Raw genomic sequence first — 26,006 nt, 5'->3', positions numbered from 1 at the left:
TAGGAAAAAATAATCTAAAAAAGGTGTTAGCCTTCCTGAAGTGTTTGTGGGTGGATGTTCCGTTAAATTTTCCAGAATGCATTGCACATCTTTTCCTAAAATCTAGAGTATGAAGTGTGATGAAAATGAAGTAACTGGCCCGGAGTTGGTTTATCTTTGAGTAAACGTTTTAGTTTTTACCTCAGCAGAGTGCTAGTATGGCTGCTTTGCAGTCCCTGTTAAAGGGACCAGCAGGGGGGGGGACCGTTCGTGTACCCCTCTCAGCCATGTATCGTGAGTGGAACTGGAGCTCCTGTGGGACTGGCACGGATGTGCTGTGACAGTGGCAGAGGTGGCACCTAGAGCTTCTGTTAACTTGAACCAGGAGCTGGATTCTTTGAGAGATTAGATTCTGGGACCCTTTGGTTGGTAATGGTGCCATGTCCAGAACCACACTAGAGCGACCTCTGAGTGCTCCCACAACCACAGCAGCCAAGCTAGAAGCTTGGTCAGTTCAGAGCCTATGAGAAAAAGAGCACACGCTCCCTCGCCTGCTCACCCTCTGCTCATCCAGAGCATCCACGTCATGAGGCGCATTGGAAGCAGTCAGACTTCTGCCTACATTGAGTCCTACGAATTGGGGTTGTATTGATGTCAACTCTGGTGCCTTAGAAGTTAGTCATCCTTGGGAATGTGTCTGTGAGACCGGACCCCTTCCTTTTTCTTTCTAGAGAGGGATTCTTGGTGCTTTTGCTATTTTCTCTCTTGTTTTTGGCAGCCTTGCCACATGCTCAGTTTGGCCAGCAGAACTTGGATGTTTGCTTTTCTTTCCCCAAAAGTATTTTAATTTCTCTACCAAAGCGGGGAACAAAGCAGGCTGAGGTCATTCCTGATGCACCTCGAGGGGCAGGCCTGTGGGGATATGTGACTGAGTGGAGAGCGCGAGCACATTTGACTGACCCGTCCTGGAATCCGGTGCATCTTCACAGCACACAAACCTGCACGAGACCTACTTCCTGGTGTTGCCACTCAGCCAGCCCTCAGCTGTCGGTGGTTCCTGCAGCATTTGTACCACGCATGTAATCAGGGAACATGCATGTTCAGTGGGTACATCCCACCTAAGCTGTGTCCCTGACTGGTGGCTTTCCCTCCTGTCATGTGACATTCCGCTCATCTACACTAACCCATTGCCCCCATTGTCCCTGTGTAATTTTTGCCCCTTACAGGGTAGGGAGTGTGTCAGTGCATTTTTGTCTTGCTGAAAGCCTCAACTCGAATTTCTTTATAATTTTGTTCTGTAAAAGACAAACTTTTCCGAGCAATGATTTCAGTTGTCTAGCAATAGATCTTTTAAAACAATGTCAAACCATTCAGGGTCATTTTTCTTGTCAGTGGCCAGTGGCATCCCTGACCTCCAGAAACAAGCCATGCAGTGTAAATTCCTTGTGGTGAACAAGTTTGTTCATGGCAAATGTGGTTTGACACCACACAGAGCAGGGGCAACTGTGTCTCCTCACAGGATGCTGCCCTGCTGTGACATAGAAGCAATGGTGTCGCGTCTTCCAAGGCCTTACTTCTTTTTCTGAGTGCATAAGTGTTGGCTGTATGTTCTGGGTTCTCTAAAGACGTTTCTGTTCCCAAGCTGCTGTGCGGAGCGGTTTTGTTCTTTTGTCTGTTAAGGAAATCACCAGCTTTGGCATCTGACCACCAAACGATGAGTGGGAGACATGGTTTCCGATGTGCATCTTCAAAGTCAAACACACCCTCCCTCATGTACAACCAAAGAACAGACATTATGAAGTTGTAGAGTAATATTTGCAAACACAACACTTTCTGCCACCCCATGACTTTTGTACAAAATTCAGAGAATCTGTAAAGAACCCCCCCTCAAAAAAAGGCCTAAACTCTTTTGTTGTTCTTTTGTGATTCTGGCTGTACATTTGGTGGTCTTTCTAGTTATTAAAAGAACGTGCTGACACATGTAGGTATGGCCGCCCCACTCAGGTGTTTGTGGATGCTCATGGATGCTGGGTGCAGTAGGCACTGGATCCCTCTGAACTGTCTGGCTCGTGTGGTGAGGCAGATAGAGTGGGGCCCACCTGCACCTGGAGCTGTGCCACTGCAGCTGTGTGGTTTGGGGAGCAGCCCCGAACGATCCCTCTGCAAACCCTCACTCTCAGAAAACCACACTCTTCGAATGTGTGGATCTTCTCAGTGTTCTGATTTTTAAAAAATTTTATCTTGCATATTTGCATCAAACATTTCTTTATGTGCAAAGTGTATGTTTTTGCTCTTTAAAACCGTCTCAGAGTTGGTTACCAGCTTCTTTGATTTCATCTATACACAATGATTAAGTGCATTTAATATCAGTAATTTAATGAAAAGCATTCCTTGCCCAATGGATGTAAACATTTTTGAAAGAATAAAGCAGAATTATATAATATGAAATGCTATGTAAAGTTTTCTATGTAAAAATATTATGTATAATACTGTTAAATACCCCATGCTTTGATCAGGTGGAAAAAAAATCAATAAAGTTTTAAAAGTGAAGCTGTTCCTAATGTCATCGTTTATATCCCGTCAAGCCATAGGTTGGCTAGTTTGAGTTTGTTGCCATGGCGACACAACACAAACGCATAGTTTCCAGTTGGGAATAGGGTTTGGCTCCAGACAGAGAAGATGGCTTAGGTAAAAGTGCTTGTCCAGCAAGCCTGGTGACCTGGGTCTGACCTCTGGACCCACATAAGGGGAGACAGAGAACTCACCCCACACAGGTTCCTCTGGCCTCCACGTTTGGTGCTCCCACACCCCCACACAGTCAGAAAATAAAAATTAACGCAGAAAGCAAGAAACATTCATAACAGCAGGTCGAGGAGTGGTCCCACCAGCCACTTTTCTCAGGTCCACTCCCTTGCAAGGTAGTCTAACAAGTCTCTGGTTTTTCTCCTAATGTGAGATTCCCGGAGAACTCTAATTTGCTGGGGTCCACTGTTTGGATAGCCTGATGGTCACAGCGTGTCTCATGTACAGCTGCTGTGAGTTCAAGACTGCAGGAGCCAGCCACGCCATTCCCAGAGCGGTGTCCCCCAGCAGGGCCTTCTCCAGCTCTTACATTTCCCTCTGCCCTCTCTTCCTCAGTGGTCCCTCAGTGTTGCAGGGAAATGATAATATTTAGGTCCCTTTTGAGTATGGTGGTGAGAGTTGAGCTCCAGAGCAAAGGCAAGGCAGGTGCTCTGCCAGTTATAGCCCCAATCTTTTTTTTTTTTTTTTTTTGAGATGATTTCATATAACCCAGGTTAGCCCTGAACTTGCTGTGTAGCGGAGGATGACTTTGAACTTGCAATTCTCCTGCCTCCACAGACCTAGTACTGATGTTATGAGGAGTGCACTGCACTGGTTTTTATGTACTTCTGGGGTTCAAATCCAAGATTTCATGCATGCTAGCCACACACTCTACCAATGAGCTAGAAGTACTGCCAAGCCTTACGTGTGTGTGTGTGTGTGTGTGTGTGTGTGTGTGTGTGTAGAGAGAGAGAGAGAGAGAGAGAGAGAGAGAGAGAGAGAGAGAGAGGTGGGGGGGGAGGTCCTTTTCACATCCACTGCAAACTGCCCCTCTTTCTCAAAGCACATACCCCCTAGAAGTGGGTGAGCAAGAGGTCTCCACAAACCCATGTGACTTCAGGGAGGCCTTGGAGAGACTACACTCTGGATGAGCTAACCTGTGGCCTGTGGATAGATCGCCTGTGGGAGTGGGGGAGGTGGGGAACTAGCAAAGGCTGTAATGAAGCCCTCCTTAGAAGGGCGCTGGCCTCAGGCTGCACTCGCTGTGGAAATGAGGATTCGGGAATGATGGTCTTGGGAAGGGTGTCAGGGACAGTGTGATGGGCCAGGGGTATCTGTAGCTCAGCAGTAGGGCACTGCTTTTGGACACATTGGGGCCCTGTGTTTAATCTCTAACACTATAAAACACAAACAAAAAGCCAAGACAGGAGCCTGGTGGTGAAGGCTGCAATCTCAGCGACTCCATTTACTCGATTGGCTGCTTGTGACAGGGTCTTCGTCTGTAACCGGGCTGGCCTTGAACTCAGCAATTCCCGTCCCTCTGTCTTTCACATGCAGAACTACAGGACCAAGCCACCAGGCCTGGTTTTAAGGAGTGCTGAGAATGAAACCCAATGGCCAGTTTATGCTAGACAGGCATCCCACCCACGGAGAAACATCTGCAGCAGCTAGAAACCGTTTGCAAAATATCGTTTTGTTTTGTTTCGTTTTTCTGAGTTGGGATTTCTCTGTGTAGCCCTGGCTGTCCTGGAACTTGCTCTGTAGACCAGGCTGGCTTTGAACTCAAGAGATCCACCTGCCTCTGCCTCCCAAGTGCTGGGACTAAAGGCGTGCACCACCATTCCTGCCCTACAAAAAACTTTTAATTACACTTTTTATTTATTTGTGTACACCAATGAGCGTACTATGACACACGTGGGAGGAGGCAGGACAGCTTGCAAGAATCAGTTTTCTTCTCCAATCATGTGGATACTGGACCTCAGACTCTAGTTGTCAGGCTTGGTGGCAACCATTAAGCTACTGAGCCATCAAACAGGGTGCCTACATAACTTCCAGGCCAGTCCTGAGAACTGACCTCAAAAACCTAAAACACGCCAGAAACAGTGGTCCAGGCCTGTAACATCAGCACTTAGGAGCCTGAGCCCGGAGAACTGCTACAGGTTTAAGGCCAGCCTGGATTACACTGTGAGTTCCAGATCAGCCCGGGTTATAGAGTGAGATGCCCGACTCAAAACAAAAATGAAACCAAGAGATTAAGAGGAGGCAGGAGCTGCAAACAGTTGTTTCCTTAGCAGCACACATCTGGTGCTGGGCTGTACTCAGTAAGAGCTAACGCTGCCTCTTTTTTTTTTTTTTTAAACTTTATTTTTTTTAAAGATTTATTTATTTATTTATTTATTTTTTAAGATTTACTTATTTATTGTATATAAATATACTGTAGCTGCCTTCAGACACACCAGAAGAGGCCATTAGATTCCGTTACTGATGGTTGTGAGCCACCTTGTGGCTGCTGGGAATTGAACTCAGGACTGTTGGCATTCTGTCTAAGCTCCACCCCCACAGTTACCTGGCAACAGCCAGGTATGCTCCACCCCACAGTTACCTGGCAACAGCTAGGTTTGCCTGACTTACTATAAAAGGGGCTGTTTGCCCCCTCCTCTTACTCTTCTCTTGCTCCTTGCTCTCTTCCTCTTCCCCTCTTCCCCTTTGTCCCTTCTCTCCCCATACCTCCCACTTCCCTCCACGTGCTCACGGCCGGCCTTTACTCCTCTCCTCTTCTACTCTTCTTCTCTCATTAAACCTTGCCACGTGGAACCATATTGGTTTGGTGTGTTTTGTCCGGACGCGAGCTGAGATTTCTTCCCCCACAAGGACCTCTGGAAGAGCAGTCAGCACTCTTAACCGCTGAGCCATCTTTCCAGTTTATTATTATTTGATGTGAATGGGTGTTTTGCCCAAATGTATTTGTGAGCGTCACATGAGTGCAGTGCCTGTAGAGGCCAGAAGAGGGCAGCAGACGCCCTGGAACTGATCATCTCTAAGCTACCATGTGGGTGCTGGGATCTGAACCTGGTGTTCTCCAAAAGCAGCAATGGATTTTAACTGCTGAGCTATCTCTCTAGCCCACTGCCTCTATTTAAGAAAAAACAAAAAACCAAACCCAGACAACCACCACCACCAAACTTCAGTAGGATGCTTCTTGATTTTAGCTCTGACCACTCTTCATTTGGGCCAAAGAACACTTGTTCTCTGCAAGTACAAGCAGATGTGCCTACATACTTCTGCACTGAAATAAAGGGACAAAATGGTCTTCCCGTAGAGCACATGATAGGAAATGCATCTTTTCAGAATGACTTTGCATACTGTAGAGACATTGTTTCATTAGAGATGGGAAACACAGGAAACATTATGAATGAATACTTGGAATTCTGCTCAGTTATGGTCTGTTTTCCACACAATCATTAGCAGTTGTAGCCAACACTAAGACTAGGCAGTGGTACTCACTAGGCTTCCCCACGAACCCACCCTGCAGGTCAGCCTTTCTAAAGTACCCATGAGGGCTGGTGAGATGGCTCAGTGGTTAAGTGCACTGACTGCTCATCCAGAGGTCCTGAGTTCTGTTCCTAGCAGCCACATGGTGGCTCACAACCATTTGTGATGGGATCTGATGCCCTCTTCTGGTGTGTCTGAAAAGAGCGACAGTGTACTCATATCTGTTAAATAAATAAGTAAAATCTTTAAAAAAAAAAAAGTACCCATAAGTATATATCCTTATATCCAAAAGTATAGTGTCCTCTGTTGCTACCCAGAGACAGAGCGTGTGTTGGGGATGCTTATTTTCAGACAGACCTGATTGTCTGAAAGCCTTTGTGCTTTCTACCAATGCTGCGGAGACAGAAGCTGGTGTTAGACAGCTGCAGGGTACCAGCCTGCATCCAGGGTATGTGGTATGTGTGTGTGTGTGTGTGTCTGTGATGTGTATGTGGTTGTGCATATGTGAAGTGTGTATGTATGTGTGTGTAGATAGTGCTTATATATATGTTTGTGGTATGTGTGGTGTGTATGGTGTATGTTTATGTGTAGTGGGTATGTGTTATATTATAGTGTGTGTATGGTGTATGTATGTGTGTGTGGTGTGTATGGTGGATGTATGTGTGTAGTGTGTGTGGTGTGTATATGTGTAGTGTGTGGTGTGTGTGGTGTGTGTGACATTGGGACTAGGCATCAAACATGAAGACTCTTTTTATCACACAGTGTAAAACTTGTCTTTTTTTTTTTTTTTTTTTTTCTTTTCTTTTTTTCGGAGCTGGGGACCGAACCCAGGGCCTTGCCAGGGCCTTGTGCTTGCTAGGCAAGCGCTCTACCACTGAGCTAAATCCCCAACCCAAAACTTGTCTTTATGACAAGAAATTCAAATATTTTACTTGCCCCCAAACTCGTAAGATTTAATTTAAATGGTTTAGTCTCCTTACCCTGTAAAACCTTTGTTTATGCAAAGGCCCTATTGCTTTCTTGGAACTTAAAAGTCCACCCCTTCCTCTCTCCTTCATTCCCTTTTGCTGTCTTGTTTTGTTTTGTTGAGACAGGGTTCTCTGTGTAGCCCTGGCTGTCCTGGAGCTTGCTCTGTAGACCAGGCTGGCCTTGACAAGGATTAAAGGCAGGCTCCACCAGGCCCAGTTCTTCATTGCCTTTTGAAACTAGCTAAGCGAGCAGTGTGAGGTCAGACACCAGCCAGTGGAGAAAAGGCACGACCATCTACCACCTGCATTAGCAAATGCTCTTCCATTTCTGTGAGCAATGCACTCTAGAATCTAGCACAACTGTTCTCAACCTGGGGCTCACCTAAGACCATCGGAAAAGAGATATTTACATGATTACATTAATAACAGGAGCAAAATTATAGTTATGAAGTAGCAACAAAAATAATTTTATGATGGGGGTGTGTGTCATCAGGACATGAAGCATATTAAAGGATCGCGGCATTAGGAAGGTTGAGAACCACCGCTCTAGTCTAGGGTCTAGATCCAAGTAAAGTCTTGCCTTGTTGAGACATTTCAACAGGAATGGTGGTCTCATTCTTTAGAACCTTGAACTTCTTTCTAACAAAATCCAGGGCCTATTTATACACGACATTTCACCTATACCTATGTGCATACCCAACACGCAGGGAGGGGCAGGAGAGATGCCCCATGGGTAAAAACACTGACTGCTCTTCCAGAAGACCCAGGATCAGTTTCCAGCTCCCATCTGTGACCTACAGTTTCATGGGAACCAATGCCTTCTTCTGGTCTCCTTGGGCACTGCATGCACATGGCACACAAATTAAAAACCACCTAGCACCACCTGGCGGTGGCGGCAGCGCACACCTTTAATCCCAACACTTGGGAGGTGGAGTCAAGCGGATCTCTGAGTTTGAGGCCAGCCTGGTCTAGAGAGAGAGTTCCAGGACAGCTACGGCTACACAGAGAAACCCTGTCTTAAATAAACAAATCCAGGGGCTGGAGAGATGGCTCAGCGGTTAAGAGCACCTGACTGCTCTTCCAGAGGTCCTGAGTTCAATTCCCAGCAACCACATGGTGGCTCACAACCATCTGTAATGGGATCTGATGCCCTCTCTTCTGGTGTATCTGAAGACAGCTACAGTGTACTTATATATAATAAATGAATAAATAAATCTTAAAAAAAAAAGGTTTAAAAAAAAACAAATCCAAACCAAACCATCAAACAAACAAACAAACAAAAAAAAACCCCAGTATATCTTTACTGAGCAGCTAGAGTATTCTGAGTATTGGAGGCACAGCTATGAAGAAGAGCAGGAAGCCCTAAGCTCTTTTGTAAGAGCCCTTGGGCTGCGAGTGGATGATAGTTAATTCCAGAAACTTACATGCCATGCAGACAGTATAATAGGGGCTGAGGACAAAAGCACTCACTGCCAAGCCTGAGGACCAGAGTTCAATCCCTGGGACCCACAAGCTGGAGAGAACTGACCTCACACATGGCACCCATGTGCCCCTCCTATTACATAAATTAACACAAGCCAACTAGATACGATATAGAATACCCAGTTTAATGGGAACCTTACACAGATCATGCATGTTGAGGGTTAAGTGTTCCCACGAAACATCTACTATAAGAATGAGGGGTTGGGGATTTAGCTCAGCGGTAGACCGCTTGCCTAGGAAGCGCAAGGCCCTGGGTACGGTCCCCAGGTCCGAAAAAAAGAACAAAAAAAAAAAAAAAAAAAAAAAAGAATGAGTGTTTGTTGTCTGGAATTCATGTCAAGTTGGGCAGCTTGTCTCTTACTGGCTAAAACACCAAAGGGAGCCAGCTACTATGGGACCCAGGGAGAGGGAGGATATCAGTGCTGTAAGGAACGTGGGGTAAGCTTGTAGCTGGGAGGAACAGAGAAGGCAAGGTGAGCTGGCTGCTGAGACCTTCCTCCTTCAGCTTGGTCTTATTACATTGCACAAAGCCTCAGCCTCCATCAAGGTACTCTTCCCAGTGCTCGCTAGGTTTACAGTCACACAGTTGTCTCCTGACTTTTGAAAAGGTAAGTTTTCTCTTGTTCAAGGGCCAACTGGGGGCTGGAGAGACGGCTCAGCTGTTAAGAGCACTGACTGATCTTCCCAAGGTCCTGAGTTCTACTCCCAGCAACCACATGGTGGCTCACAACCATCTGTAGTGGGATCTGATGCCCTCTTCTGGTGTGTCTGAAGATAGCTACAGTGTATTCATACATGAAATAAATAGATAAATTAAAAAAAAAAAAGGGGCCAACTGAACATCCCAGTTACCTTTACGTTGCCACCAATTACATGGTCTGAGAAAAAAACGTTTTTTGATAAAGAATCTCACTGTGTAGCTATGCCTGGCCTCTCTGTAGACGGTGTTGGGTGAGTCAAATAAATGGGAGATTCTCTTGCTTCTGCCTCCCAAGTGCCAAGGGATAACAAGCATGTGTCACCGCGTTCAGCTTCTGAAATCATTTTAGGCTTCTAAAATAGTGTGTGTGTGAGTGAATGTGGGTGTCTTCCTCACTTACTCCCTATTTTAGTTTTCAAGGCCAGATCTCTTGTGGAAGCAGGAACTCACCAATTAGCTAGACTGGCTGGCCAGTAAGCCCCAGAGATTTTCTTGTGTCTACCTCCCCAGATACGGAATCATAGTCGGCCTGGCTTTTATGTGGGTGCTGGGAATTCGAACTCATGTCTTCTTGCTTGTGCATCCATCACTACTTACTTAACCAAGCAAGCTATCTCCTCGCTTGAATTCCTTACTCATTCGTTTATTGGGCTTGTTCTAGAACAGTCGCTCTGCTCTCTCCCTTCTCTCTGACGAAACACAATCCATCCAACAGTTAAAAGCCACTAGGAACCACTACAAGAACCCGCCTCGATCTGCGCTAAAAAAAAAACAAAAAAACAAAAAAAAAAACAAACCCCAAAACAGAAGCCTGCGTCAAAAGGCAGGTCTCTTGTGACGTCACCGCACAACCGAGCAGCGGTTCCGATTGGCCCTCGCAGCAGGGGTGGGGCCAAAAGCATTCCTGGCCCCTCCCCACGTCGCGGCCTCACTCGCACATGCGCTGTGGCCGCCACCTTCGCCGCCGCGCCATTTTGCCTGGGTTTGAATGTGAGGCGGAGCAGCCGCTGGAGTGGGTAGTGTCGGCTTGTAGCTCTCGCTTGGGATTCCCTCCTCGGTCTCGGCGTCCCCACGAGGTGAGGCATGGAGCGAGCAAGGTGGCTGTGGGGACGTGGCTGAGGGAGGAGACGATCGCTGGGAGGTGGGTCTCGGCCTCCGCCTGAGGACGCGCGCCCGGGCTTCTCCGCACGCCGCCTCAGGGCCGGGCCTGACCGCTCCGGGAAGCGAGGGCAGCTTGAGCCTCGGCCTCACGCGAGCTTCTTGAGCTCCCGCCCCTTCCCCTCCAGCGTCACTCAGATTGGTTTCGCCGCCGCCCTTCGTTCCGTAGCGGGTCGCTGATTGGTCATACCCGCGCGTCCGTTCTCGGCGCGCCGGGGCCCGCAACGTGAGCGGTGTAACGCGCTGAGGCCTGACCTGGCGGTGCCGGTGTGGTCCCTGGTTCTGAAAGAGGTCGGAGCTCGCCCACTCTGGCTTCGCGAGGCTTCGGCCTCCACCATAGTGGACTTGGCCCTCGGGGGTTTCACCTGGCTGTGACGTTCGTGCCCTTAGAACCTCAGGAACCTACAGTCAAATGGTGTTTCCCCTGCCTGAGGTTACTGGCTTTCGAGTTGGATAATCTGTCTCCATGCATACTTAGTCTCTCCCTAGGAGTGTAATTTAAAGCCAGTCGTTGCCTCTACGAAATTTCTAGTTTTTCTTTTTTTAAATAATTAGGTGATGCTGAGGGTGGAGCCCGTGTTCTCTCACATGTTGCATTGAAATGGCAGTTTTACCCTCTCCTCAGACTTAAGATTCCTCGCTTGCATATTTGGTTAAGTGACCTGAAGGTTCCCCTGGTTGTTGGCCGTGTTTCCCAGAGGTCTCGCCTGAACTGCTAACCATTTGCCATCCGTCTCTCCATAGGCGAGATAGCCTCGATGACCTGCCCTTTTTACATATTCACAGCCCGCCCTGCATGCTGAGACCCCTCCTTTCCCGATGTTAGAAGCATCTTAGCGAGGCTGCCTCCCTGCCTTTCAAGTTCCCCTCTTAGGGAGGAGTTCTCAGTTCTCACTTCGTCAATTCACATCACCCAGTTTGATGTGCTCTGTGGCATTGACCTTATATGTAGTAATTACTGCTAGTTTCTCACGTTTCTCTGCTCAGATGTAAGGGTTTTTTTTTCTTTTTTTTTCCTTTTCTTTTTTTCGGAGCTGGGGGCCGAACCCAGGGCCTTGCGCTCGCTAGGCAAGCACTCTACCGCTGAGCTAAATCCCCAACCCCCAGATGTAAGTTCTTTAAGGATAACTTTTTATTGTAGGGTTCCGTGTGTGCGCGCCACATGGTGGCTGCCCCTGTTGTTTTATGAAGACATGGAAGGCCTCTGTCTGTCTATTTTGGATAAAGGGTCTTACATAGCTCAGGCTAGACTTAGAGATTCATCTTTTCAGAAGTGTAGGCTACCACACTCAACTCTTCACTTTTCTATTTGTACAAAGCAATTTTCTCCCCTCAGGTTGTTTGGGTTTCTAGTTGGCTTTGGGGGGACCCACTCTACACAGGAATGGGTGATTGAGAGAGCAGTACTTTTAACTGTGTAATTGATTTATTGCCTTATTTTTTTAATTTTATTTTTCTTGGACATTTTACGAATTTACATTTCAAATGCTACCCTCTTTTCCCCTTCCCCCATACCCCTGCTTCTGTGAGGATGCTCCCACTCTCACCCACCCACTCCAACCTCAACGCATTACCCTACACTGGGGAAATGAGCCTCCACAGGACCAAAGGCTTTTCTTCCCGTTGTTGCTGGACAGTGCCATCCTCTGCTACAAATGTGGGAGTCATGGATCCCTTCATGTGTACTCTTTGGTTGGTGGTTTTGTCCCTGGGAGCTCTGGTGGGGTTTGGTTGTTTGATATTGTTGTTCTTCCCATGGTGCTGCAAACCCCTTCCGCTCCTTTAGTCTGCCTTATTTGTTTACTAACGTCATTCAACTTAACCCTGGGAATATAGTGAAGAATCAGAAATGGACAAGGTTTCTCTTTGGGGAGCTCACATTCTAACTGAAGATCGTGAATGAGATTATTTCAGATAGTGACAGAAGTGACTGCTGAAGACCGTGGTGGCATTTGAGCAGAGACTATCCAGGGAAAAGTGGTAGGAACAGGAAGCAAAAACTCAAGGACAGAAACTAACTTGGAATTTGGGGTGTTTTAGGAAAATCCAAGTCAAGTTGTGTGAAGAAGAGAGCTGGAGCAGGGCTTTGCTGGCAGTGTGAGGAGTTTGGATTTGATACAAAGTGATGGGTTACTGTGATAAGGAAGCAGAGAAAGGCTGTAGGTACTCAAGTTCCTGCCCAAAGCCAATCTACAGCTCTCTTAAAGTGTGCTTAGTCACTGTTCTTTAAAAAAGCCAAGGCCAGGCCAGGCAAGGTTGGTCGATGCTAAGTAACCCTTGCCTGGCCTGACAACCTGAGTCTGTTCATTGGGATCCACATGGCGGAAGGACAGAACTCAGTCCTGCATGTTGTCTCCTAACTTTCACACAAATGCTATGGCACACATGCATATAATAAATGCATGTGGTAAATTTGGAGGAGACAGGAGAGATGGCTCAGTAGTCAAGAGCATGTATTGGTCTTGCAGAGGACCCAAGGTTGGTTTCCAGTACCCACAGGTGAGCCAGAATTGCCTCAGCCTCTGCTCCGGGGGATCTGATGGCCTCTGGCTTTCACCTACACTTACGTGTACATGACAGAGATAAAAAGTTTGTAAAAACTTAAGGTGAAGGTAGATGCTAAGCTCTTAAAATATAGTCAGTTTTCATTTAATATAGTCAGTTTTCATTTATTGGATTTCTTTCCCTCTCCCCAGATACAAGGAAGGCCTCAGAAATGCAATAGACAAAGAGGCAAGTGTCTTGGGACATTTTATCATGGGTGTTTGTGAGATGTTTGGGAAACAGTGTTTGTTCCCCAAACCTTCATTTTCAACGTTGGGCCTGTAGGAAGAGGCTAGACTTTTAAACTACACAGGCCTTTTAAAAGGTGTTAACTTTTTATATGTATGAATGTTCGAGTATATGTACCTTTGCGTGTGTGCCCTGAAACCTGAGGAAACCAGAAGAGGGCCTCAGATTCCCTGGGATTGGACTTGCAGATGGTTGTGGGTTGCAGTGTGGGCACTGGGAGCTGAGCTAAGGGTGTACTCTTACAGCAGTTTGTTCTTTGACTAAGTCATCTGGGAAGAGGGATTGTCTCTATCAGGTTGCCTGTAGGCAAGTCTCTGGGATTGTTATTACTAATTTTTTAATTAATGTAGGAGGGCTGAGCCAACTATTGGTGGTGCCATTTCCTGGGTGGTATAAGGAAGCAGGCTGAGCAAGTAGTAAACAGCACCCTCCCTGGCCTCTGCTTCACTTCCTGCCTCCAGGTTCCTGCCTTGAGCTCCTGCCCTGACTCCCCTCCTGATGAAGCACAATGGGGATGAGATAAACCCTTACCTCCCCAAGTTGGTTTTTGAGTGTACACTGTCTACTACAGCACACTCTAGTGTGGAAAGCATACTAGAGCAAGCAGCAAGTGCTCTCAACTATTGAGCCATCCTTCCACCCCCTCAGTCACTCCTGAGATTGGTTTTTGAGGGGCTGGTGAATGGTTCAGTAGTTACAGGACTTGGATTCAAATCTTTAGTACTCAGTATAAAAGTATACCCCGAGTATAAAAGTCAAGTAGGACTATAAATACCTGTAAGCCCACCACTGGAAGACCAGTGATCCCAAGGTTGTGTTATCAAACTCGTGGGTCATAATCTATGTCCCAAGTGAGTTCTGGCCACCCATCCTCAAGCTCGGACTTCCTTTGTGATTAAACCCTCTGAATAACTAAGGGGAAGGACTACAGTAAGGAGAACACAGATAGCGCAGGTTTTTTTTTTTTTGTTTGTTTGTTTTGTTTTTTTTTCCTTTTCTTTTTTTCGGAGCTGGGGACCGAACCCAGGGCCTTGCGCTTCCTAGGCAAGCGCTTTACCACTGAGCTAAATCCCCAACCCCGATAGCGCAGGTTTTATGAAGGTCGTGGTCTCTGACTTTTGGGAGGTACCCTGAACATACATGGCATTAGTCTTTTCACTGAGTCTGTATCAAGATGAAAACTTAGCAGTGTGGTAGTTTATGTCTATAATCCCGGCACTTAGGAGGATTGTTCACCATCAAGGATAGCTTGTGAAACTTTGTCTCAACAAAACAAAACAGTGGCTTAAGATCTTTCTCATTCTTTAGAAGAGTGAGTCCTGTCTTACTCTCCTTGACTACTGCTGCTGCTTTCCCTGACTTCCAGGCTGCCCTCTTTTAATTTAGCCTTGTCATTTTGAAATATTTAGAGGCTGTCTGGGGAGCAGAACAAGTGTTATGAATCAGGTAGATTTGAATCAGACCTGTCTCTATCAACTTAGGCATGTAAGTCAGTCACTCCTGAGTTCCCTTCCTTCTTGTTTGAAATAAATGGCAAAGCATATAAACCACTGTATAGTTCTTCATACAAATTACTCCTCAGTGTTCAAACTATCTATTCTCTTTATCTCTGGTTTTTTTTTTCCTTCGGAGCTGGGGACCGAATCCAGGGCCTTGCGCTTGCTAGACAAGTGCTCTACTACTGAGCTAAATCCCCAACCCCCTCTTTATCTCCGTTATGCAAACCATTACCAGCTCAAAGTTCCAAAATCTCTTTAATTAAATTTCACCCACTTTAAAATCTCCAGTGAGCTATTCGTGGTAACACACACCTTTAATCCCAGCACCCAAGAAGCACAGGCAAGTGGATCACTGTGAGTTGGAGGCCAGCCTGGTCTATGTAGTAAGTTCCAGTACAAACAAGGCTACATTGTGAGACCCTTGTCTTCACAAAAAAATCTTCAGTGGCTCCCTGGCTCCCTGTTTATACATTTAGGTTTCTAACCAGCTGGGGTCTGAGGAACAACAGACCCAGTGTAGATTTTCTGGTACATCTTCGCCTCCTTCTGTCTCTGGTACTTTATTCAGTTTCCCGCTGGGAGATGAGTCCTACTTTTTCTTTTTTTTTTTTTTTTTTTTGGTTCTTTTTTTTGGAGCTGGGGACCGAACCCAGGGCTAGGTAAGCGCTCTACCACTGAGCTAAATCCCCAGCCCCAAGTCCTACTTTTTCATATCCAGTTGTGACTCAATCTGAAGAATTCTTGGTGACTTCATTTTCCAGTAGTCTGTATTCTGCCTTTCTAGCTGTTAGATGTCGTCTATAGATTCCTTTGGCAGTTTACTCCAGAAGATAAATGTCTTTCAGAACTGAGTGGGGGGGTGTGACTTACTAGTCACATGCCTAGTAGGGTCTGACGTGGCACTTGCACAGGTTTCCCCCACTCATTTATTGGGGGATGCACGCATAGAGGTTGTCCATCGGAGTCTGATCTTGTTCACCGTCTCACCAGCCCAGGCATATTATTTCCTTAGTGAAACAAATTGGCACACTTAACTAGAGTTTTTAAAATGAAACTTGAAGCCTTGGACAGTCTAGGCCAGGATTCTTTTAAAGTCACGTTTACTGTTTATGTGGGCAGGGTGGGGTGAGGCGTTACTTGCCATGTGCACGTGTGGAAGTCAGAGCAACTTTTGTGAGTTAGGTTCTTTCCATCCGCCATGTGAGTGTTTAGCGTGGAGCTTGGATCATCAGGCCACTTGGCAGGCACCTGTACCCTTTGAGCCATCTTGCTGGCCTAGAAGGTCAGATTTTGTTGCCAGATGTTTGCTACATAACTTGTAAGAAAACAAAGTCCTGTCCATTGATTTTTTTTGGGGGGGGGGATTTTTAGACTAGAGAGAAATTGCATGTCTGTAAGAAAATAAAACCCTTCATTTTATTGATTTGGGAGTTTTGGGACTGCAGAAAGGGATTACAGGTTTGGTACATGGCAGTTTAAGTGAGTCTTCCCAGTTAATCTGGAAGCTGAGACAGGAGGTAAGTTCAAGGTCAGCCATAACAATTTATTGAGACTTTGTAGAAAATATGGGTGCTGAGGATGTGCCTTGGTAGAGAGCTTGCCTAGCATGTACCAACCCTGAGTTCATCCCAGCACTGTGAGACCTGGGCTAAATGAGACCCTTTCTCAATAAATAAGTAGATTATAAAAAATAATTGAAAACTTTATGGTTGTGTATGAAATGTAAAGTAATTGTAGGACATTAGGAAGATGAAGGAGGTTCAGAGACAGTGAAGATCTCCTGTCCACCACATGCGTAGATCCATACCATCCTTACCTCTAGAATGCATTTGGATTTTTGGGGTTTTTTTTGTTTGTTTGTTGGTTTGGTTTGGTTTGGTTTGGTTTGGTTTTTGGTTTTTTGGTGTATGGGTCTGTTCACTGTATGTTCAGGTCCAAGGAGGCGCCATTTCCCCTAGCACAGGAGTTGTAGAGTTGATCTGTCATGTGGGTCTTGGAACTTGAACTCAGGTCCTCCAGAAGAGCAGCCAGTGCTGCGCTCTCTCTTCAGCCCCCTCTCCTTTAGACGAATGTAAAGTTCCTAATGTAGTTTGAATCCTGTCCTTGAAGTCTTCCTACCCAGCTTTATCACATTTACAGAGATGGTTTTTCCTCTGCATCACATAGGAGCCTAAGGAGAATTTGGCATACGAGTTTCTAGAAAAGTCTGCATCGTCCCAGTTCCTTGGCTGGTATATGTGGCTGTGTCTAAAAGCTGCATAAGACAAATCATACCTAAGCAGAGGTGTTTTGTGATTTACATGTATTTTGTGTGTGGTAGGTGGGGTAGAGCATGTACCATATGCCATGGCGTGTGTGGTTGTGAGGACAGTTCTGTGTCCTTTTTCCACGTCTTTGTGGGTTCTGCATGGGACTGAGGTTTGGATATTTTGTTTGTTTCAGATTTATTTTATGAATATGAGTGCTCTATCTGCATGGTTTCCAGCCACCCTGTGGTTGCTGGGAACTGAACTCAGGACCTCTGGAAGAGCAGTCAGTGCTCTTAACCACTGAGCCGTCTCTCCAGCCCCTTGTTTTTATTTTTGTTTTGTTTTTTTGTTTTTGGTGTTTTTTTTTTTTTTTTTTTTTTTTTTTTTTTTTTTTTTGGTTTTTTTTTTCGAGCTGGGGACCGAACAACCCAGGGCCTTGCACTTCCTAGGCAAGCGCTCTACCACTGAACTAAATCCCCAACCCCCTTGTTTTTGTTTTTTGAGACAGGGTTTCTCTGTGCTTTCCTGGCTGGTCACTCTGTAGATCAAACTGGCTCTGAATTCAAAGGCCCACCTGGCTCTGCCTCCCCAGTGCTGGGATTAAAGGCCGGTGGCACCATGCCTGGCTCTGTGTGTGTGTGTGTGTGTGAGAGAGAGAGAGAGAGAGAGAGAGAGAGAGAGAGAAGAGAGAGAGAGAGTGTGTGTGTGTGTGTGTGTGTGTTTGTTTGTTTGTTTGTTTGTTTTTCCTAGACGGGGATTTTTTATTTAGTTCAGTCTGTCTTGGAACTCTATAGATCATTCTGGCCTGGAACCTAGAAGTCTGCCTGTATTGAGCTTTTTTAAAAATAATATTTAATTTTTAAAAAGAATGTATTGTGTATACATGATGGGAGCCCAGAGGACTCCTCCACCTTTTGAGTATAGGTTCTCCATATCGGACTTTGAAGTCCCCAGGCTTGTGCAGCAAGTGCCTTTACTTGCTTGCTGACTGGCATGGGTAGGAAGCATGTGTGCTGTGTTATGTGGCGGTCAGAAGACAGTTTACAGGAGTCCTCTCCTCCCATCATGTATATCCTGCACACACACACATAGTCAAAACATGCATATACATAAAACCAACAGCTATACATATAGTTAAGACTGTGTTATATGAAACCCTGTCTGAAAAAGATCCTTCCCCCCACCACCTCAAAAAAGTATTCATAGCTGGGTATGCTGCTGAATGCTTGTAATCTCAGTGCTTTAAAGATGACAGAGGCACAAGTCCCAGGGCATCCTGTCTAATAAGTTTTGTGCTGACCAGTACTAACTCTAAAACAAAGTAGAAAACAACAGTAACAAAAAGATTCATTAGGGGCTGGAGAGATGGTTCAGTGGTTAAGAGCACTGACTGCTCTTCCAGAGGTCCTGAGTTCAATTCCCAGCAACCACAAGGAGGCTCACAACCATCTGTAATGGGAGCTGATGCCCTCTTCTGGTGTGTCTGAAGACAGCGACAGTGTACCCACATACATAAATCTTTTTTTAAAAGGATTCATTTATGTTACTCACTTTTTCCTTAAGCGATTGCTTATTTAGACTCTTTTTAATTTTAGATTCAGAGTCATGGAGCTCAGCGATGCCAATCTGCAGACACTGACAGAGTATTTAAAGAAAACCCTGGATCCTGACCCTGCCATCAGACGGCCAGGTAAAGATGTCTTTATTCCTTGATTGGTTGATTTTTTTTTTTTGGTTCTTTTTTCGAGCTGGGGACCGAACCCAGGGCCTGAGCTAAATCCCCAACCCCTGATTGGTTGATTCTTGATACACATATCAGACACCTTTTGTACAGTCTGCCTGATTGTAAATTAAAAAAAAAAATATGTTTGCTTATTTTCTCAGGCCTGGTTTATGTGCCATGGCTGGCTACTTACAATACTTAGACGTGGAAGAATATTTACTGTTGAGTAAGGAGCTTTTATTTGACATTTTTTTAGGGTAAAACGTGCTGGTGTGCTTAGAAAGCTTTGTCTCAGGAACTCTCTGAAACTGTCGCTAAAGATGCCGGCTTAAGGGGTTGGGGATTTAGCTCAGTGGTAGAGCGCTTGCAAAGCGCAAAGGCCCTGTTCGGTCCCCAGCTCCGAAAAAAAAAAAAAAAAAAAAGATGCCGGCTTAAGAAGCATAAGCTAAGTCACCAGGATAGGGATAATTCCCAAAAGGAGAGTGAATGAATGAAAGCAGGAATATGATTCTCTTCTTCCTTTGGTAGTTTGACTTAATTAACATTGTCTGAGTCCTAGAGTTACTTGCTTGAACTTAGAATTTTAACCTCAGATACAAAAGTATATGAAGGGACCCTCGCCCGACGGACTGTATGTTACACCTAGGCTAACCGGCCAATTTTGTATGGTCAGATTTATAACTTTGCTTGAAAAATAAGGAAATCAATATGAAATACCGTCATTTTTAAATGATGGCAACCAACTTTAAAAACTTGGGAAATGTGGGGGTCTTGAGCAATCTGTGGTGATTCTTGATATCAGAGTCCACGTGAACCAGAATGCCTCTAACATTCAGAACATGATAATGTTATGCTCATGGAAGTGATTTCGTCTTCAGAAAATATGAGTCGTAAGTGGGGGAAAATACTGTATAAAATAAATAGAAATATGAACATGTGGGTGGTTTGTGTCTGTGCATCGTGTCCTCACCCCTTCCTGTTACTTCTTTGTTCACTCCAAAAGAAATCCAGTGTCAAGAACTACCTCTGAGTTAATGTCCCTAGCCTCATCCTATAGGAAAGTCTGTGGTTTTTTCCTAACTTTTAAACAGCGTCATTAGAAGCTTCACGTCAGTATGTAATGCACTTTGAGTTCATACCCTCATATTGACTACCATCCTCCTCATCACCCTTGTCATTTGTGTGTGCTTGATCATGCACATGTGTGTGCAAATAAGCACACAAAGCAGCCAGAGGTTTAAAAAGAGGTTACTCTTTTTAAAAAAATACTTATTTTATGTGTGTGTTTTGCCTGTGTGCACCACATGTGTATATCTGCACCGTATGTGTCCTGGTACCAGAGGAGGCTGGAATAGGGAATTTTATCCCTTGGAGCTAGAGTTGTAAATGATAGTAAGCTGCTGCATCACTAGGTGCTAGGAACAGAACTGAGTCATCTTTGACTGCTTTGGTGATAATTTGAAACAGGATCTCTGAACCAGGAGCTCGCTGATTTGGTTAGACTGGATGGCCAGCAAGCCATAGGTGGATAACTTGTGCTTACTGGAGTAACTGACATGCTCTGTTGTGCCCTGTTTTTAGGTGGGTACTGGGGTTGGAACTCAGGTTCACATGCTTGGCCAGCAAACACTTACCGACTGAGCACCTCTGTGGCCTATCTGGTTATGTCCCTGATGTGTTCCTGGATAAGGAAGAATTAATTGTTCTAATCTTCTTAGAAATTCCCAGAAAGCCTATGCTAACACTATTAAAACATTTTTTAAAGATTTATTTATTTTATTTATGAGCACACTGTAGCTATCTTTTTTATTTTATTTTATTTTATTTTTTTTTTTGGTTCTTTTTTTTTTCGGAGCTGGGGATCAACCCAGGGCCTTTATTCCTAGGCAAGCGCTTACCACTGAGCTAAATCCCCAACCCCACTGTAGCTATCTTTAGACACACCAGAAGAGTGCATGAAACCACATCCATTGGAAATGGTTGTAAGCTACCATGTGGTTACTGGGATTTGAACTCCGGACCTCTGGAAGAGCAGTCAGTACTCTTAACCACAGAGCCATCTCTCCAGCCCAAAACTTACTTTTTTAATGTGTCCTTAAAATGTGAGGGTACTTTAAAAAAAGCCATATGACCCCAGGACAGAGCATAGAAATAAAATAAACTGTTGTTTCTGGGAAGCCAATTTCTCAGAGTGATACAAGACCTAGTCAGTCAGTCCGTGTATCTGACTGTACCTACCAGGACCCTGTCTGCATCTTTCCCACTTTGATTAGATGTTTAACAATTGTATGGATGTACATAGAAAATTGGAACTCTCTCTCTCTCTGGCGCTCTCTCTCTCTCTCTCTCTCTCTCTCTCTCTCTCTCTCTCTCTCTCTCTCTCTCTCTCTCTCTCTCTCTCTCTCTCTCTCTCTCTCTCTCTCTCTCTCTCTCTCTCTCTCTCTCTCTGTGTGTGTGTGTTTCTGCCTCTGTCATGGTTCTTCCTCTGTAATTCCACATATTTTTTGAGACAGGATAGTCTGGAAGAAGGCAGGTATGTAACTGAACAGTACCCACTAGCCATTTGCTGGGGAGCTACAGCTCCGGATGGGTGACTAATCATGTGAGTAGACTTGTTAGATGTGGGGGAGTTCAGTGAGGTCATTTGAAAGCTTCTGTACATTTCATTTAATGGATAAAACGAGTGTCCCCTGTAGGAAAGATGTTCTAATCTTTGTGTTGGTTGGTTGGTTTCTATTTATGTATCTGATTTGTTTTGTTTGTAAGAGAGAATGTCACTGTGTAGCTCCAATTGGCAAAAAGTCCAGTGTGTAGCCTGGGCTGTCCTGGACCCTCCTAAGTGCTCAGACAACTGTTCTTTGTCATCTAATCTTCCTTCCCCTTTTTTGGCATTTTTATACTTTAAATGTAGGTATAGTTCATTATAGGTATAGACTGAAAACATTTTTATTGTCATAAATCTAACATGAATATTCTTTCACAGCTGAGAAATTTCTCGAATCTGTAGAAGGAAATCAGAATTACCCACTGTTGCTTTTAACATTATTGGAAAAGTCACAGGATAATGTCATTAAAGTATGTGCTTCAGTAACCTTCAAGAACTATATTAAAAGGAATTGGAGAATTGTAAGTATTTTGGGAAGGCATAATAAAATACTGTGTATGTTTCTGTAGATACCATTAATAGATTCAGACCTTGATTAATGATGAGCGGGTTCTTCCTCCAAAACGCCTGTTATTTCATTTAAATTCCATATAACATCCTCAAACATCATAATTCAGACTGTTAACTGAGTTGGGAGACCTGGAACGTGAAGCCGGTTATGAATGATTAAAGTGGGTAAGGTGGGGATGGCTTGTGTTGGTGCACTCCCGTTAGAACAAGGACAGCCTGGGAAGCACGGGAGAGCCTATTCCAAAAAAGTAACTTGAAACAAACCAAGATAGCCAATCATCTGTTTATGTCACAGCAGGGTCTTTGTTGTTGCTCTGGCTGGACTGAAGCTCACTCTATAGATCACGCTGGCCTTGCTCACAGAGATCTACCTGCCTCAGCCTCCTGAATGCTGTGATTAAAGAGTGTGTGTGTGTGTGTGTGTGTGTGTGTGTGTGTGTGTGTGTGTGTGTGTGTGTGTGTGTGTGTGTGTTTTAAAGGCCCAATACTTTGTGCCACCATAGCCTGTTTTGTTTTTTAAGGCAAGGGTCTCATGTAGCCCAGTGGCCTCAAAATATGCTGAGAATGGCCTTAAACTCCTAGCCCACGTACTTCTACTTCCTAAGTGATAGGATTGTAGGCATGCACCACCATGCCTGATTTACTCAGTACTTGAGATTGAATCTAGGGGTGTGTGTGTGCGTGCGTGCATGTGGGTGTGCTCACTCTATACAAGCACTCTATTCATCCATGCCCTCAGCTCTGTGTGTCTGGGTGCTGTGAGCTCGTGCATGGAGATGAGTGACACAGCACACATTTGCAAGTCAGAGGGCAGCATTTGATCTTGGTGCCTGCCTTTCCTGTTGGAGACACGTTCTGTTTGTTTTTCTTTTGTGTGTTCTGTTGGCCCTGGGTTCTAGGGCTTCTGTTTCTGCCCCATCTCCCTGGAGCACTAGGATCACAGGTATTTCTGCCACAAGTCTGGTTTCTGTATGCGTTCTAGAGATTTACTTGAATTCAAATCCTCACACTTGCCTGGTGAGCACTTAAGCCATCCTCATCCATCCGTTGAACAGACACCATGACCAAGGTATCTCTTAGAAAGGACAGCATCTAATTGGGGCTGGCTTACAGGTTCAGTCCGTTATCATCAAGGCAGGAACATGGCAGTATCCAGGTAGGCATGGTGCAGGCAGAGTTGAGAGTTCTATATCTTCATCTGAAGGCTGCTAGGAAAATACTGATTGCTAGAATGAGAGTTTTAAGCCTAAACTCAGTGGCACGCCCACTCCAACAAGACCATGCCTTCTAAAAGTGCCGCTCCCTGGGCCAAGCACATACAAACCATCACAGAGATGATAATAGCTCTTAACTCACTTCATAGTGGAAGTTGTCACTTAATCTCGTGTGTGCTGGGATTACAGGTGTCCATCTCCATGCTTCTCTTTGAAAAAAATGTATGTGGCTGGTGGAGGTGACACACTCCTTTAATCCTAGCACTCAGGAGGCAGAGGCAGGCTGGTCTCTGTGAGTTGGAGGCCAGCCTGGTCTACAGAGGGAGCTACAGGACAGCAAGGCTACATAGAGGAACCCTGTCTTGAAAAACTAAAGGGGGGTGGAGGGATCTGTAGCTATTCTTGAAAGAGAAAACTGAAGAACAGCTACATCCCTCCATTTCCTTGGCAACCTGAGATAATCGATGAGTTGTATTCTGTCTGTAGGCCCAGATGGATGTGAAAGAGGATCCTGCGTCACTTGCTTGTTGGTATTTTGCTCCTAGGTTGAAGATGAACCAAACAAAATTTGTGAAGCTGATCGAGTAGCTATAAAAGCCAACATAGTGCACCTGATGCTGAGCAGCCCAGAGCAGATCCAGAAGCAGGTAGTATCCCCTAGTTCTGGGCTAGGCCAAGAGAGACGGTGCTGCTTGATGAGACCGGTGCTGCTTGATGAGACCGGTGCTGCTTGATGAGACCGGTGCTGCTTGATGAGACCGTCTGTTCATTAACCCTTTCTTCCCTAGCTGAGTGATGCTATTAGCATTGTTGGCAGAGAAGATTTCCCTCAAAAATGGCCGGACTTGCTGACAGAAATGGTGAATCGCTTTCAGAGTGGAGATTTCCATGTCATTAATGGAGTCCTGCGTACAGCGCATTCACTGTTTAAAAGGTATTGATGCAGAAGTTTATTCTTTCTGTCTACTTTTCTTCTGCATTGGTGTATATGTCTGCTGTGTCACTTCTTACTCTTGAGGATGCACATCTCTGAGTGACATGGGCAGCCATTCGGCCAACACTTGCTGTCCTAGCCATCTGTCCTTGAGTAACAACCAGAGCTAAACTTCCGCTTCTCCATTCCAGATACCGGCATGAGTTTAAGTCAAATGAGCTGTGGACTGAGATTAAACTTGTCTTGGATGCCTTTGCTCTGCCTTTGACTAATTTATTTAAGGTATGGTGTGTCTTGAAAGTCACCTACTATTTTACATTGCTTAAATACATGTATAAATTTTGATTTTTTTTTTAAACTTATTTGATAGTGTAGCATTTCTTTGAGACAAGCTGAGGAGTGAGTCTCCTGGTTGAACAGCTCTTCAGTTTCTGATATTTTAGTCTGCTTCATTATTCTTAAAGGAATATTTAAAACAAACCTCAAGTGTCCTATCACTTCACCCACGTGAGTGAGTGAGTAAGTGGGTGGGTGGGTGGGTCTCTCTAAAGAGAGATTGACATATGTAGGTTTTAATTAATTATATACTTTTAAAGTGTACAGGCTACTTTAGAATATTCTTGGTGTTTATAAGAATCATATAAAGTTGAAAAAAATTAACTTCCCCTATTTAATGAGCAAGATGACACAAATGCAGTTAGTGAAATGGGCACTGACATCATCTCTCCCTGTGAAGACAGAAGGCTTCCTTTCCTCCTTACAGAGAGCTGTGCGGTGCTCAGTGTGCAGACAGAGCTTACACGAGGGTTGATGGTTAGAACAACAGTTTTCAAACTTAATGTCATCAGTTCTCCAAGGTTCAATGGGGAAAGATTTTTATTTCCTAATAGTGTTAATTAAAAGTCTTTGGGACTGGCTCAGTTCACATGTCTGTGGTCCCAATTTATGGGAATCAGAGGCAGGAGGATTGGAAATTTGAGGTCATATCTAGAGTATCTGAGCAGGTTCTTGGCCAGTTTGGTTCCTGTGGTGAGACTGAGAAGAGAACAGCTTTGTCTGGATTACAGGACTGGAATGAGGACACTGTCCTGAATATTATGTTAGAAATGCTGCTACTTTACTTGAGTGTGACAGCTTGTTATTGGCGTAAAAATTAATATTTATTGGTATCTGCTCTGCCTTTGATCATTCATTTCCCAGATAAGGCAGACAAACCCTTACATTTATAATAAACCTTAACAGCATTAGAGCTGGGTGCACATTACCCTCTAAGCTATAGTAACCACTTCCTCATCAGTAACCCTGAGGGAGTTTGCCATGTTTGGCCTAGGCCCCTCCTGCTCCAGTTGGCTGGCCCTCCTGGCCATGTTTTCATGATTCACATACCTGTGACATCTCTCTACCTTTCTCTGTTCCCTTACTCCACCCCACTTAGAAGCGAGACCCTGCCTACCTCCCTTCTGCCCATCTATAGGCTGCAGGCATCTTTATTCAGCCAGTAGTTTTAAATTAAGGAGCAAGGTTTGCACAACAGAAGCTGGTAAATGAGAATTCACTGCGTAGGCCCAGACTTTCAGGTACAAAATTTACCATCACGATGCATAGCAACAGACCAAACCTCGAGTTTAGGAAAACCTATTTGCTCACATAGTAGGAGTGTACAAAGTACAGAAAGTTTGTTCTCTTTGTAGCTTTTTGTTATTTTGGGGGTTGTTTGATTTTTATTTTTGGTTTTTGGTTTTTTGTTGTTGTTGTTGAGACAGTTTCTGTGTGGAGCCTTGGCAGTCCTGAAATTCACTCTGTAGACCAGGCTAGCCTTGAACTCAGAGATCTGCCTGCCTCTGCCTCCTGAGTGCTGGGACTAAAGGTGTGCAAGCCATAATTGCCCGTCAGGGATCAACATGCACCGTGTGTATTCATGTGGGGCATGCTACACCTAGCTTTTTTTTTTTTTTTTTTTTTTTTTTTTTTTGGAGCTGGGGACCGAACCCAGGGCCTTGTGCTTCCTAGGCAAGCGCTCTACCACTGAGCTAAATCCCCAACTCCTACACCTAGCTTTTGTTTGTTTATTTTAAGAT

The 26,006-nt window shown here is 45.0% G+C and overlaps 1 protein-coding gene across 1 annotated transcript in view; it reads left to right on the top strand.

Moving 5' to 3' along the window:
• The first annotated feature begins 10,132 nt into the window (after positions 1–10,132).
• Positions 10,133–26,006, top strand: part of Cse1l (chromosome segregation 1 like) — a 37,600-nt gene continuing 21,726 nt past the window's right edge. Inside the window, exons 1-6 of the mRNA XM_032904772.1 lie at positions 10,133–10,259; positions 18,478–18,572; positions 21,589–21,731; positions 23,540–23,641; positions 23,783–23,928; positions 24,120–24,210. Coding sequence (XP_032760663.1) covers positions 18,488–18,572; positions 21,589–21,731; positions 23,540–23,641; positions 23,783–23,928; positions 24,120–24,210 — 567 coding nt within the window. The 5' untranslated portion in view covers positions 10,133–10,259; positions 18,478–18,487. The remainder of the gene's footprint in view (positions 10,260–18,477; positions 18,573–21,588; positions 21,732–23,539; positions 23,642–23,782; positions 23,929–24,119; positions 24,211–26,006) is intronic.

The sequence above is a fragment of the Rattus rattus genome, chromosome 5 (genome assembly GCF_011064425.1).
Source record: "Rattus rattus isolate New Zealand chromosome 5, Rrattus_CSIRO_v1, whole genome shotgun sequence".
Taxonomy (NCBI): domain Eukaryota; kingdom Metazoa; phylum Chordata; class Mammalia; order Rodentia; family Muridae; genus Rattus; species Rattus rattus.
The sequence above is the reverse complement of the archived record's forward strand: the minus strand, read 5'-3'. Positions and strand labels throughout refer to the sequence as shown.